Source organism: Phoxinus phoxinus (assembly GCF_949152265.1).
Source record: "Phoxinus phoxinus genome assembly, chromosome: 8".
Classification (NCBI taxonomy): domain Eukaryota; kingdom Metazoa; phylum Chordata; class Actinopteri; order Cypriniformes; family Leuciscidae; genus Phoxinus; species Phoxinus phoxinus.
The window spans coordinates 17,164,838-17,181,071 of record NC_136883.1 but is presented as its reverse complement, the minus strand read 5'-3'; the positions used below and the strand labels follow the sequence as shown (position 1 = coordinate 17,181,071).

General features: G+C 38.2%; 1 protein-coding gene across 1 annotated transcript; it reads left to right on the top strand.

The window, feature by feature from the left end:
- Nucleotides 1-1,421: 1,421 nt before the first annotated feature.
- On the top strand, nt 1,422-5,127 carry LOC307002765 (extracellular calcium-sensing receptor-like; the record flags this gene model as incomplete). Its single annotated transcript, XM_079620677.1, has 6 exons — nt 1,422-1,654; nt 1,892-2,180; nt 2,264-3,019; nt 3,088-3,315; nt 3,953-4,076; nt 4,214-5,127. The coding sequence occupies 6 exons, from the start codon at nt 1,422-1,424 to the stop codon at nt 5,125-5,127; spliced, it is 2,544 nt and encodes an 847-aa protein (XP_079476803.1).
- Nucleotides 5,128-16,234: the final 11,107 nt, after the last annotated feature.

The window sequence follows — 16,234 nt, the reverse complement described above, 5'->3', positions numbered from 1 at the left end:
ATAATTACTATCTTTAGAAAGTATTGGTCGTATTACTAATTACTAAATCCACTTGAACAATACAAGGAGAGACAAGAACGTGCACTTTTAATGCTTTCAAATTAACAATATACAAATGCATGAATTATTCTTGAATTGACCAAAGTGTGTAGAGGGAGAAGGTTACATTAAAAATATACCTTTTAAAAATATATGTTAAATCCACTATTATTTTATTCAGAATTGTTCTATAGTCTATGCAGTCTTAATGTAATTACATCAGATTTTATTTTAAATTACAGAAGAATTAAGAGTAATCCCTTTCATTAAAGTACAATATTTAGATTACTTAGTAATTAATTACACCCAACACTGTATAACAGTAATTCCTCTTTGTGTCTGGCGCTGTTGCCATGGTGACTCATAATATCTGCGCTCCATTGATAATGGCTTTTTATAGTTGTGGTGCACACACTTAAACAAAAAGTTTCTTACAAAATTTAAATCAATGTATTGTTTTAAGTGAATGTGTAGACAGGATGATTTTTACATCACTTTGAATGAAAAACTCAAGGGCGAAAACATCCATTAGTGAAAAGTCTTGTGGACACATATTTAGTATGTGTTTTGTGGCCTTATTTTAGAAACTTTTTTGTTTTGTTTTCAATAACCATGCATAAACATTATTCTCACAAAAATACAAACATGTACATACATGTTCCTCACATATTATGGTAGCCCTGTTTGTGCTGAATAGAGTGTAATGACACCTTTGCCATTGATATTTTTATAAGCAACGGAAAAAAGCACAAATGCCTCTTTTTTTTCCAGGGCATGTCTAAACAGCTCAAGGACCCCAAAAACACCTTAGACCCCTAAGGGTTAATGTGTAAGACATAACTTAGTGATATGGTTGTTGGATCTCTTAACATTTCAAAAGCCAAGGACTAGAAGATCTTGATCAATATTCAGTGCTCACATGTTATTATTTTTTAGAAACAAGCTGATTAAAGATAATCGTTTTGATCATGTATATTAGTCGGTATCTAATATGCCAAATATAGTTAGAATGTACATCTGTTCTACCAGAAGTTTTTTTATATACAAAGGTACCTAAACCTATAGGAAAATAGTAAACAAATAAGAAGTAAGAGGCATCAAACTGGTTAGGTAATTCAAAAACATTATTAGATACTCGATAATGCAAATATGATTGCACAGAAAAAAAATGTGACTATTTCACTATTGACAGTTTTACATTTTACTGCATTTGCTTGCTTGAGATAATAAATCCATCATTATTACTTAGACTCTGTTCCACCCCCATTTTACCTGCCTCATGTCTTACCCTGTGAGGTCATTGGCTACATCCATAATCAATCATCCATATTAATTATATCTATAAAAGTAAAAAACTATTTTAGGTAAATTGCATTTGACATATGCAGTTGAGCTCAATCCTTGGGATGCTTTTCTTTCTTTACACACTTCTGCTTTTTATTCAACTTCAGGCAAAAGCAGAAAAGCCTCTTTGCAGAATGATGGGAGACCCGAAGTACCCACTGCTTTCGAAGGATGGAGATGTAACTATTGGAGCACTTTTTCCAATCCGAAGCATAGAAACACTACCTTCATTTGAGTTTACACTAAAACCTCAGCTGCTATCATGCTCCAGGTTTGCTACATTTAACTTGTTGAAAAAAAATACTGAAGAGAATGCATTTAATATGATAATTTACATTTGCTGCAATGAATGTTTATAAATTTGTAAATGTATAGCAGCAACTTACCATGACATCTGGAATGTTAAGTTTAATGTATGAAACAAATGTAAATTACTTTACTTTTCCAAGTATTTGTTTGATATTTAGTTTTTTGGGGTATTTAGCCTACTTCTTAAATGTTTTCACAGTGTAAATCTAAGAGATTTTCGGATGGCTCAGACCATGACCTTTGCCATTCACGAGATTAACAAAAGTCCAAGTTTGCTTCCAAATGTTTCAATTGGTTATAGAATTTATGATACCTGTGGTTCAAGACTGTCTTCTATGAGTGCAACTATATCATTAATGAATGGTGAAGAATTTGCATCTGAGGACACATGCAATGGACAGTCTCCTATACATGCTATCATAGGAGAAACAGAGTCTTCAGCCACAGTGATTCTTTCCAGAACTACAGGACCTTTTAAAATTCCAGTGGTAAGGGTCTGCCTACACAGTAAGTCTAATGAAGGTCTATAAACTGATGATAGTATCACTGTTTCTTGTTCTTTCTTTTTCAGATAAGTCACTCAGCCACATGTGAATGTCTCAGCAACAGGATAAATTATCCTTCTTTTTTCAGGACTATTGCTAGTGATTACCACCAAAGCAGAGCACTTGCATACATAATCAAACACTTTGGCTGGTCTTGGGTGGGAGCTGTGAACAGTGACAATGACTATGGAAACAATGGAATGGCCATATTTCTGAATACAGCTCAGGAAGAGGGGATTTGTGTGGAGTACTCTGTGAAATTCTACCGAACAGAGCCTGAAAAACTTCGCCAAGTGGTGGACACAATTAAAAATAGCACTGCAAAAGTGATTGTTGCGTTTCTTACTAGTTTTGAAATGGAAAATTTGCTTGAGCAGCTAAGTACTAACAACATTACAGATCTTCAAATGATTGGTGTAGAGGCATGGATAACTGCAAAGAGTTTGATCAGTCTAAATAGCTTTAATGTTTTGGGAGGGTCACTAGGATTTGCAGTGAGAAAAATTGATATTGAAGGTTTTTCAGATTATGTTATAAAATCATTCTGGGAATCAGATTTTCCATGCTCACAGGTTGAGAGAAATTCTTCTCAATATGCATTAAGTTGCAAAATATATCAGGATCTGCTTTTGCTGAAAAGTGACAATGAAGATGTGCCTGAACAAAGATATGCAAGCAATGTCTACAAAGCAATATATGCTGTGGCTCATTCACTACACAGTCTCCTCAAATGTAAAGAAAAGGAAGGTTGTGAAAAAGACCTGAAAATACAACCTCAGCAGGTAATACAATAAAAAAGAGAGAGTTATAGAACGAAAGGGAGATGTTTAAAATGCCATTTTCCCAATAGGTTGTTGAGGCTCTAAAAAGGGTAAATTTCACTGTAAAGATGGGAGATCGTGTGTGGTTTGACAGCACTGGTGCTGCAGTAGCTCAATATGAAGTCATAAACTGGCAGCAGCTCTCAGACGGATCAGTCCAGTTTAAAACAGTGGGATACTATGATGCCTCACTACCACCTCACCTGCGCTTTGTGCTTAACACTGAAAACATAATCTGGGCTGGGGGACAGCTGGAGGTAAATTGCAATAACATGTTTATACTACAGGGTTTGTTGAGAGTGAGGGAAAAAGTCCTAGACAAACCTCTAGCGAAACCTCTTAAAATTAACCTGTTCAAACTGCTCGAAGACTTAGGTTAGGGTGTTTGATTAAGGATGGAGCTAAACTCTTCTGGACAATAGTCCTCCAGGATCTGAGTTCTTGTCTTACAAAAAACACATTTCACATTCAGTAAGTAAATTATATGATTACCAATAAATGTAAAAAATTAATATGAAATCTCTATTAAACGTACTAGAAAAACAAACATTATACTACTTCTTGATGGACCTGATTAAACATTCTCTTGAATCTTGAATTTTTTCATTAAAAAGGCAAAGTGACAAAAAGTTTTGATCAAGCAGAAAAAAGTAAAAGCAGAGAGCATTAATGAGAATATTTTGAGCAAAGGGAGAGTACTATGGTAGTGCTGGTGATGAATTTCTGTAACAACACTTTCAAATTACTTTTGTTTCAAAACATTTTCACTGTCCATCAGCCCAAAATAGTTCCCATTACATATTTGCATTTTTTTTTTTATTCAAATATTCAATACTCAGTAATATTGACACATTTACATTTAAATAGCTATGCACAATGTATCTGTCTATGTAGAAGCCAAGGTCTGTGTGCAGTGAGAGCTGTCATCCAGGCACTAGGAAGGCTGCACAGAAAGGAAGACCTGTCTGCTGTTATGACTGTATTTCATGTGCAGAAGGAGAAATCAGTAATGAGACAGGTAATCTTCTGCCCATCTCATTGTTTCAAAGGAAATTGGTTAGTTTTTTTTTTCTGCATGCAAACTTCTAGCAAAGTATTTAATAAATACCCTTTTATTTTAGTTTCTAACTACAGTGATCACAACTTCCTTTCCAGATTCAAATAACTGCAAGCGGTGTCCGGGGGAATACTGGTCTAATGCTGAGAAAAATAAATGTGTGTTAAAGGCTGTAGAGTTTCTGTCATTTACGGAAGTTATGGGTATAGTTCTAGTCTTTTTCTCATTGTTTGGAGTAGGATTAACTGTGCTGGTGGCCATCCTGTTTTACAGCAAGAAGGACACCCCCATAGTAAAAGCCAACAACTCAGAGCTGAGCTTCCTGCTGCTCTTCTCATTGACTCTGTGTTTTCTCTGTTCACTTACTTTCATCGGCCGGCCCACTGAGTGGTCCTGTATGTTGCGTCACACAGTGTTTGGGATCACTTTTGTCCTATGTATCTCCTGTGTTCTGGGGAAAACAATAGTGGTGTTAATGGCCTTCAAGGCCACACTTCCAGGAAGTAATGTAATGAAATGGTTTGGGCCTACACAACAACGACTCAGTGTTCTTGCTTTTACACTTATACAGGTTCTAATTTCTGTGCTATGGCTGACAATATCTCCTCCATTTCCCTACAAAAATATGAAATATTATAAGGAAAAGATCATTCTTGAGTGCAGTCTGGGATCTACAATAGGTTTCTCAGCTGTTCTGGGTTATATTGGCCTACTGGCTGTCTTATGCTTCATTTTAGCATTTCTGGCTCGCACACTACCTGATAACTTCAATGAGGCTAAATTCATCACATTCAGCATGATAATATTCTGTGCTGTATGGATCACGTTTATCCCTTCTTATGTTAGTTCTCCTGGGAAATTTACAGTAGCTGTGGAGATATTTGCCATTTTAGCCTCAAGCTTTGGTTTGCTATCCTGTATATTTGCCCCTAAATGTTATATAATCTTGCTTAAGCCTGAACAAAATACAAAACAGCATATGATGGTAAAGGTTTCGTCCAAATCATACTGAGAGAAAATAACATTTCTATATTACCAGTGCAATTTGATTATTCAACAAACAGATTTAAATACAAGTCATTAAATTGAATAAAAACAGACAGGGACATCATAAATGTGTTGACACATTCAGTAGAATGACTCTGAAAAACTTTTTAATCACAATTTCAAAAGAATAATTAAGGAGGTCCCAAAGTCTCAAAGTACAAAGGGTGTTTTCTCAATATAGAAACCTACTATCATCCAGCTAAGTGTGATTATAACTATATGACCACAGTATACTCACCATTGACCTGCAAATAAATACCAGTGATATTCTACTTGCGAGTGTTGTCTCCTTCTGTATATGTGACAGCTATTACATTAAAAGTAAAGTAGATTAATTAAGCAACATTGTGAACACAACAGTTTCATAAATTTTGTAATTATGACATGCTCCAGTCACTCTCCATTTTAGCGAGTCTGACAGCAGCTGTCAATCACTCCGTCACTGCCGGGTCTCAGGTGCATGCCGCCCCGCTCAGCCTAGCCCTTGGTCCGTCCCCTGTATCTCCGCTGGGCTCTGCCCACTTTTCCAGCATTTTTCAAATATTGCCAGTGGGTGGAGTCAGGCTCTGACCAGGGGTTTAGTTACCCTTTAATATTGGTGATCGTGTTATTTTACACATGCATATGATTCAGGGTGTATACAGTAATAAGTTAAATGTAAGACTTTTTAAGACTTTTTAACACCACATCTAAATAAAATTTAAGACCAAACTTATGATGGAAATACATATCAAAAGTGTAAATATACAGTAATCTTTCCAAGTAAACACACTGATGTTTGTTCAAAATGAACAGTATGGTAACATGACAATCAGTTGAGTTTAAGAACATTTAGAAATGTGTGTAATGCAAAAAGATAACACAAAAATGTCAATGCGGTCCAAAATTACAAAAGAACATGGGGAAATGCAAGTTCAATAACAAATGGCTTGAAGCCTTAACCCAAGAATACTCATTCTTTTCAAGCCATTTGTTATTGAACTTGCATTTCCCCATGTTCTAGCAATATTAGCTACCTACTGTATCAACCGTTGCTGTATAGGCTACACTCGCTAACGTAGTCAAAAGCTGAGCAGTACGCTCTGTTACTATTGTTACGTTCTGAACGAACCATAAACAACGAAGCGCATATACCGGGAAGAAATATATTTGGCTGAACAGATTGACTGCATTTTCGCGGTGACATGAGAAAAAATATTTAAGACCCATCAAATCTGAAAATAAGACAAAATAATAATTTTTAAGGCCTTAATTTCAGGAAATGTAATATAAGACTTTTTAAGGACCCGCGGCCACCCTGTGATTACATAGGAGATCACTTGTTTATGCATCTTCTTCGCATGTGTTTTGATCAGGAGAATCAGTATTCTTTTAGTTAGTTATCCTCTCCAAATTCAAAGCAACTGTTCATAGAGTCTAACTCACTCACAGTGGCGGGAGTGTGCACGGGGCTCCAATCCATTCTCTTGATCTATAGCCAGCAGTTTGTCAGACGCTGACTCTAGAGGTTCAAAGGGGGTCTCCACCAGACCCTTGAGGACTATAGCTAAGTTCCACAAAGGGATCTTGGTTCTTACGGGAGGCCTCAGTCATCTGGCCCCACGAATGAAGCGAGTGAGCAGAGTGTGTCTCCCGAGTGGCACCCCGTCAACCAAGGCATGGCAAGCCGAAAGAGCTGCCACATAAACCTTGAGAGTGGCGGGGCATGTGCCTGTTGATAATTTTTCCTGCAGGAAGTCTAGAACTGAAGCAATCTGTCAGTTGACCAGATCTGCATTATGTACAACACACCACCTTTCAAAGACACCCCATTTGTTGGCATAACTCTTTCTACTGGAGGAGGCTCTAGCACTTAGAATGGTCTCAATAACGGCAGACGAAAGCCCAGTGTCCCTCAGTTTGTACCCATCAGGGGCCAAACATGAAGGTTCCACAATTTGGGCCTGGGATGGAATATTGTGCCGTCCTCCTGTGAAAGAAGGTCCCTCCTCTCCGGAATCGCCCATGGCGAGCCGCCGGGGAGAGATATTATCTCCGAGAACCACACTCTGTTTGGCCAACGCGCCGCTATCAGTAAGAGGCAAGACACTTGTTGGCGAACTCTGGCTAGAACTCCCGGGAGCAGAGATACTGGAGGAAATGCACACAGGCGCATTTTGGGCCATGTGTGTGCCATCGCATCCAGACCAAGGGGGGCTGGGTGACTCAGAGAGAAGTAGAGGGGACATTGCGCTGGGAGGTGAAGAGGTCCACCTCCGCTTCGTAAAATCTGGTCCAGATCTGTTTTAATACTTCTGGGTGGAGTTTCCATTCCCTTATCTGTAGTTTCTGTCTGGACAGTAAATCCGCTCCCACATTCAGATCCCCCGGAATGTAAACTGCCCTGAGTGACAGGAACTTTTCCTGGGCCCAGAGAAAAATCTGCCTTGCTAATCTGTTCAGTAAATGTAAATCCTCCCAGGTGATTTATGTAAGAGACTGCCGCTGTGTTGTCCACCCGCTCTAGGACATGACCATCAACTCCATCCATCAACTCGAAGCAGTTGATCTGCCAATCAAGCTGATGACTGTGATAGAAATATTTTATGTAATGGCTATTTTCAACATTAAATGTACAGAGAAATGCAGACTAAGGATGCTTAGGTCAAAGGCCATATATACTCAACCAAACAGTGCTTAACACAGTAGAACTAACAGTCATATGATTAGCTTAGATCATTACAAACCAATCACCAGAACCAATCACAATGAAGAAGACTTGAGTGACATTGATTTTTACTCAACTGTATGATATAAATGTAAATGTATCTTTCTATTACGGAGGCTCACTTGGTTGTTGTGACCAGTGATCTCCCGGCCTTGAATAAAACTTCATTTCTACAAAGAGCAACTTGGGAGTCGTGTCAGTTATATGCTGCTCAGCTGAGAAATAGATTCTACGCTCAAAAGACAACAACAGAACATCTATGTGTGATTGAGGTAGTAATAGAAGTACTAAAGATTATATGCTCAAAAAACAACAACAGAACATCTATGTGTGATCTATGTGTGAGGTAGTGATAGTAGCTTCTTGACGGGATGCCGTCACCTTATTTCAGGGAAGTATTGTATTAGTATTCAGGTAATTCAGGAAATTACCTCAAGATACTGTAGTTATTATTTTAACAACTGCAAATTGTCCGTGGTGAAGAAGTCAGATTAAGTAGGATGTATACGTTGTATACGTATTAAAAATTTCCACAACAGTTTTGGCGAGCTTAGCCAGGAGGCCTGAGGATCTCCTCCCTTCATCGGCGGGAAATGGAAGTTTTTATTATTTATTGTATTATTCCTTGTTTTTTTATTATTGATAAAATCTCCCATTTCAAATTGACCAAAACCCGCCGGAGGAACGACAAATCCTTTCACGGCCTCGAAGAACTTGTAAGGTAAGAGTCTGTCTTACCATACAAGTTCTTCGAGGCCGTGAAAGGATTTGTCGTCCCTCCGGCGGGTTTGGATGAAATAGAAATAATAATAATAATAATCAGAACTGAGATCTCAGGAATAAAATTATATGAGTTAAATAGAGTAAGAAATATCCCACATCCTAAGAAAATATTAACAAAATTATAGTTTAACAATATTTTATATATTAATGTGTCACAGATTAATACTTTATTAAATGCCTGAAGTTGGGTGACCAAGAATACAATATTGTAATATTACACTTGTATAGAAACCAAATTCCTACTCAAATAGGAATCAGGAGAATTGTAGAAATACATTGAGGCACTAAAAAAGTATAATATCACTACCACTACTGTTTTTTTCTGAAAAGAAGAACTTACTTGCTTCTCATTATCACTATGGCAACAGTTTTTTTTTCTATATTTTGCAAAACTAAATTAGCTTGCTTTCACAATCATTCTAAAATTGTGAGTATCTTTCATTCTTTTTCTGCATCTTGCAAAGTATATTACTCTCACTTTAAAAAAAAAAAGGATTGTGAGTTTCTATCTTTTTCCTTTCTGCAAATAATTGCTTAAATAGAATGGGGAATTGCTGAAAAAAAAAAGTGTGAATTTGAGTGATGAACAAATTGGACAGATATAATGGTGGTCAGAATTGACAAAAGGGCAGTTGGAGAAGTTGCCTTTGAAAAAGCAAAAGCAGGTAGACTGGATCCTGTTCAACAAGTGGGAGAGAGAGGCAGAGCAACAAAAACTTATTTTGACTGATCAAAGTGTCCAGGCAGCTGCAACTGAGGAAGCAAAGTTCCCTTCTGCCCCATCCATAATGTCCTCATTAAAAAGATTAAACCTGATGACAATGACACAGAAACTAATGAGCCACTGGCATTGCTATGAAGGGAGGTAAACAAATTGTTTCAAATTGCAAGAGAAAATTCAAAGAGACGTTCGTTTTATCTTTTCAAATAAAAAGGTGTCACAGTGAGGAACCTTGATGAGAAATATAACAACATCCAAGGCCAAACTGGAGAGTCAAGAAGCCCTCAACCTGCTAAAGCTTAAGTTTTCCTGGAGAAGGAGGGCCCATATGGGTGAAACAACCTTGGAACTTAGAGGAACTCCAAAATGAGGCTGCTGCACTTCCAGACCCAGAAGAAGGGATGGAATGGTTTATCAGAGCAGTGGAGAACAATTGATGCCACATACAAACCCACAGGATGAGACTGGGAAGCTATTTTCAGCAACAAGCTCGGTTCCAAATGGACTGAGGTACGTGGAACTTGTGAAGATATTTTTAACCCAAGAACTATAAGAATAAATGCTGATGCAGGTGCAGATGGAACTGACACTCCAGGGTGACAGACTGCTTGGAACAGGATGAGTGCCAGAAGGAGGTTGATTGGGGAGCTATCACACACAGGGCAGCTATAGAGGAGGTCACAAACCATCAAGAAGACCACTAGAGTGTGCCATTTCCAGGAGGCTGTTAAGCTGCATTATATCAGTGGAAAACTGCTGCAGAGCAATCTCGTGCCTGTGGTGAAAAAGATACTGGGCTAAGGATTGTCCAAGTGAGAGGAAACAACTCATCTCACACATGAACCATCTACTCCTCAAAAAAGAACCATCTCCTCTTTCCCCTAACAGCTCTTGGTTTCCATAAAATGTGAGAGACGTATGAATAGGATGAAGGACTTTCATTACCTTTTTGGTGGACACAGGTTTCCTTGATCACTGCAGAGACCGCTCTAAAACAACATATGATTATACAGCAGATATATCTAATTTGAGAGTTGTTTTTGTCAGTGCCTATGCTCCAGCTAATTATGATAAAACATTCTTTTCAATATTAACAAATATGCTGATGAATTTGTCATTATTTATTATATAGAGTATTATTTATTTATTGGAGCAGATTTGAATGCTATAATAAATCCTATGTTGGATAAATCGAATCCTTTTCGATTTTCGAACATTTCTGCAATACAATCTCCAAATGGAAATATAGTAACTACTCAAACAGAAATTAATGCAGCCCTTGTATGTTTTTATAAAAATCTTTATAAGTCTGATATGATATTCAATAAAGAGAGACTCGAGAATTTCCTTACCGATGTAAATACAAGGAAACTATCTGAAACAGAAGCAGTCGATTTAGGAGTTCTTAACACTAGAACTACCGGAATTCCAAAACTGCTTGAACGACCATAGCGGTCATTTTGACCGTTTCATACTTTGACGTTCATATGGCCATACTGAACGTCATTTTCTTCAGGTCATATCTACATTGGAACCTTCTTTTAATGTTTTCCAATGAAGCTTTTAATTCCTGTCATCACGTTATGACGCTATCGCTCTTAAAACAAGCACAAAAGAAAGATTGCTCCTATAGGTGCTGCCTCTCTATGTGAGGAAAGTTTTGCGTCAATTTTTTATTTATTTTTCACCGCACTCACAACGTGAAAAGAAATGCAAAAAATGTTAGGAAACGTCAAAGCTTCATACCATTAGCCTACAGCCCTGTTTGTAAATAAGTACAATAATCAATACAAAATCTAAAAATAAATGGAATCTACAATGTTACAGTAGGTAGGCTAATAATAAAGACAAGGACACAACATTTAAATTCAAATGTGAAAATGTATTTTCCAGCCTAATTTATAAATATTTTCTTTGTACAATAAAAAAAAATCGTATGATACAATAACTTATAACATATATACAATAACAAAAACACTATAAACATTTTAATACATTAAAAACTTTCATGGACACGTATGCAGCACAATCCAGTACTTACACACAAAAACAGGCTAAGAAAAAACATGAACATTAGCTAAACAAGAAAACAAACTGCTTTAGAACGATTTTCAGTGAACAAAAAATATTAACGAACAAAAGGTTAACACGTCTTCCTCCAAGTGGGCTCATCTGAACGGTGCAAACGCGTACCAATAGGCAGGAAATGTAGCGGATTTATGTATCAATAATGCGTGCGGTCAAAATGACCGCTATGGCCATTCTAGGTAGAAATAGTCAGAACTGTTTTGTGTTTTGTGATTTTAATAAAATAACAGTGTCAGAATAAAATATACACATAGTTAGGAAAAGTCAGAGTCCTACAGCCAAATTGATTTTATTTTAACAAAGTTATTACACTGTAAAATTTAAAATGACCGTCTTTGGAGTTGTAGTGTTAAAAGAATTATGGGACAAGAAATGAAGTTGGGAAAATATCCTGGACCAGACGGTATTCCCATTGAGATTTATATTACTTGTTGGTCTGAATTAGGTCCCATGCTTCTGGAAATGATAAATACATATATTAGAACAACAACACTGCATGGAACCAACTAGATGGGGACCTAGACAGAGTGCTTGAGGCCGCTTTAGCAGGAACAGCCGAGAAGAAAATCAACAGTATGACAACAATCATCATCACCATGACCAGAGAGCGCTTTGGCACAGAAGAGAGAAATGGTAGCAGCGGAACTCAGGTAAATCAGCCAAACAGGAGGGAAAGAGAGATCTTACGATTGAGGAGAGAGATCAAGACCCTCAATAAGCAGTTCAGAATAGCAAGTGCTGAAGAAAGGAAGGGCATAAAAGATCTAACCAGCGGACTTCGAGGGCAGCTCCGCAGACTGAGAAGGGCAGAAAGGTCTCTGAAACTGAGGAAGGATAAGAAGGTCAAGCGGGCTCAGTTTGTTAACCCCCTGGGGTCTGAGGGGTTTTTGGGGCCCTTGAGAGGTTTGACATGCCCTGACATTTGTGCTTATCTCAGCTACTTACAACATACCTTTGGCCAACACATAATTATGCTGTATTGCAACACAAACTCTGCTACAATAATATGTGAGCAAAATGGAAGTTACATGTTTGCATTTTATAGAAAAAAAATATTATGCGTGGTTAGTAAGTTTTGGGAAAAAATTTGTCACTGCAATAAGCTCATATAACTCATACTGAATAGTTTGGCACAAGACTTTTGAGTTACCATTCTTGTAGGCTAGAATGTTTACTACAAAATGATGTGAAAATCATTCTGATCACTCTTTCACAAAACAACAATATAATGATTTAAACTTTGCAAGTCAGTTTTTGTGCCAGCACTGCTTTATGCGTAGGGGTGTTGATGGCCATGAATATGAATGAGGGGAGACAATAGACACTCCCCCATCCATGGCTAATGCCCCCATCAAGGTGCTGTGAGGCAGAGAGGAGAATCTGAGAATGAGAGGAGATTCAAAGGTTTTGTTTTTTAATCTGTTTTTATTGTAATTCCTCTATGTGGAGGAACTAAATGTTGTGCCTCACAAGACCACAGTGCTACCGTACATATATAAACATATAGTACCAGTCAAACGTTTGGACACATTACCATTTTTAATATTTTTGGAAGATGGCTGCATTTATTTGATAAAAAATACAGAAACAACAGTAATATTGTGAAATATTATTACAATTTAAAATAATGATTTTCTATTTTAATATACTTTAAAATATAATTTATTTCTTTGATCAAAGCTGAATTTTCAGCATCCTTACTCCAGTCTTCAGTGTCACATGATCCTTCAGAAATCATTCTAATATCATGATTTGATAATCTGGTATTATCAATGTTGGAAACCGTTGTGCTGCTTAATATTTTTTTATAACCTGTGATATTTTTTTCAGGATTCACTGATTAAAAAGAAAAGCATTTATTCAAAATAGAAATCTTTCCTAACAATATAACTTAACACATCCTTTAAAAAAAAGAAAGAAAGGTAGTGTATACTGTTACAAGCAGACTCATGGGTGAATGTGAGTAAACAGAGGTCACTTGCGGTCCAGTTTCCCGGGCAGGAATCACGCAGTCTGTGCAACCATGTCAACATCAGTCTCGGTTTTCTATGACAGGGTGGACTTGGACCTGTTGCTTGTTTGCCATGGCTCTCTTCGGGACCGGTGCTTGGACATGTTCATTGTCACATCTGTTGATAACACAATCAAAGAAACTGTATTATTATCGCTATCAATCACTATGGCCATGGATTAAGAAAAAAAAAACAGATTTTGTAATTTCACACAAGAATAGGTAGGCCCTACTTGTATATTATGATGAGTATATTATGTATATTGTAAACACAATTACATTTCATCAGTAAAATATTATGTCTGTGCACTTACCATCATTCTCGATTGAGAACTGAACGACACCTGCGTGTCCCTCTGCTGGAGAAGGAGAGTGTGATGCAAACACATTCCTAAAAAAATAAAAACAACTGTGTTAGCATACATTATCCAAAGATGGGCGATTAATGGGTATGGACGCACAATGCATGTAGTCTATATATCTGTTGATGGGCCATAGGACGGAGAGATATCTATTTATGGGCCATAACGTTAGATCGCGAGCTGTTGATGGCCATTATCTGCGCACGCATTTACAGCATTTCAAACATTTACACCTGCATTCACAATCATCTGTGGCAATATTTTAGCGTGTGTCATAGGCTAACCAAAACCGAACATTTATATATAAAAATATAATGTCTAGTATTTAGACAGTATCACATTTTACCGGAGGCTGAAATATATTTGCACGAAATCATATTTACACCTAAGCAGATATTCGCAAAAGTCAGTATTTTTAGCATGATAATCAGTGTCATAAGCTAATCAAAACGGATTGAAATATAATACAAATATGTTTAGAGAGTAATATCACATTGAAACAAGACCATATACGAATGTTAGGGATATTGTAAGGCAATCTTTCCTGTAAGATGTCAAAAGCTAACCAAAACTAAGCAAAATATAGTCTGAAAATTCTCATGAGTTCTATATAATCAGAAAAGAATTATATAAACACTAAACAACTTACTCGAACTTGTATCATCGGCTGGATCAATTCGCTCTTGAAAATGCAGCCGTTCTCCGTCTGAGATGCAACCGTTTCTCTGAGGAAAAGGTGAATTCTTCCTCGCTGTCCATAATCATCTGGAGGACGACTTTACCGGAGAAGCGTGCCATCCTCAAAACGCGATGAACTATCCGTGAATCTGACGAGAAACTGCATGTTGTCATCATGGCATTGATCGGAGGGCGTGTGCGATGCGTATAGATCACCTCAACTATTAGCATGTGAATAGCGCCGGGGGGCGTGTCGGCATCAGCTCATTAAAAATAATGAAGAGAGAACGAAAAACTGCGCCTCTCCTTGGTTTCAAACGGATTACATAAACTAAGAATATGTGTTTTTTAATATAAATTACTTCATTTAAAAGAAGAGAATTCTAGCTTCATAAAGACAAATGTCTCGTTCCTGAGTGACAAGTATTCGCTGAGTTACAGTTCATTTTCGGACGCGTTTCAGAATGGACTTCCCTGACACAGGGAAGGCAGAACTCGCATCATGTTTATTTTTCTTTATTTGGCGAAAGACACAACACTTTGTTTTTATTGTGAGTATACACAAAAAAAATAGAAACTTAACTGGATCGAATGATGTAAAACACTTAAATGTAAGATCAAAACCAACAAAGTATTTTGAATCTCTTTTGCACTGATAAGAAAAAAAGTGAGCAGATCACGCCGGCGTGATTGCCGACCCCAGGGGGTTAAGGACCCATACAGGTTTACCAAAACCCTGCTGGTGGAAGCAAGATCTGGAAGACTGACCAGCCCTAAGAAAGTCGTAGAGGAGTTCCTGAAGGAGAGCCACTGTGACGCCCTCAGGAACCAAGCCTGTGATACTCACCCAAAGATCAGCAGAACTGCTTAAACTCCTGAGGAAGAGCTTGATACCAGTGCACCAACATGGAGAGAAGTCCAGGACATTGTGAAGAAGGCCCGTTCAGCATCGGCCCCAGGACCAAGCGGTATACCTTATAAAGTGTACAAGAGATGCCCAATGCTCCTCCGCAGGCTATGGAAACTGTTGCGGAGGATATGGATAAAAGGTATCATTCCAGCATCCTGTAAAAAAGCAGAGGGGTGTTTTGTGCCCAAGTAAATGGACTCCTCCAACATCAGTCAGTTCCGAACCATTTCTCTCCTAAGTGTCGAATGCAAGATATTCTTTTCTATCCTGGCAAAAAGGATGACTACCTACATGGTGAAGAATAAATATGTCGATACATCAGTCCAGAAGGGCGGCATTCCAGGTTTCTCCGGGTGCTTGGAACATACAGGCATCCTCAATCAGCTTATCCGGGAGGCCTAGGAGAAGCGAGGATACTACATCCTCCTCGCTCTCCTCTCGTTCCCTCTTGGGACCTCTCAGTGGAGCTAACTGCCCTGCAGAGTGCTCCCTTTAAGCCTCTGCAATCAGTGGAGCTTAAGTTCCTGTCAATCAAGACAGCGCTCCTGGTTGCATTGGCCTTTATCAAGAGGGTAGGGGACCTGCACGCATTTTCTGTAGACGAAGCGTGCCTGGAATTCGGGCCGGCCTTTTCTCACGTGATCCTGAGACCCCGGCCTGGATATGTGCCCAAGGTTCCCACCACTCCCTTCCGGGACCAGGTGGTGAACCTGCAAGCGCTGCCCCATTGCTCTGTCCAGTACGCGCCCTCCGTGCTTACGTAGACAGAACGCAGTGTTTCAGGACCTCAGACCAGCTCTTTGTCTGTTATG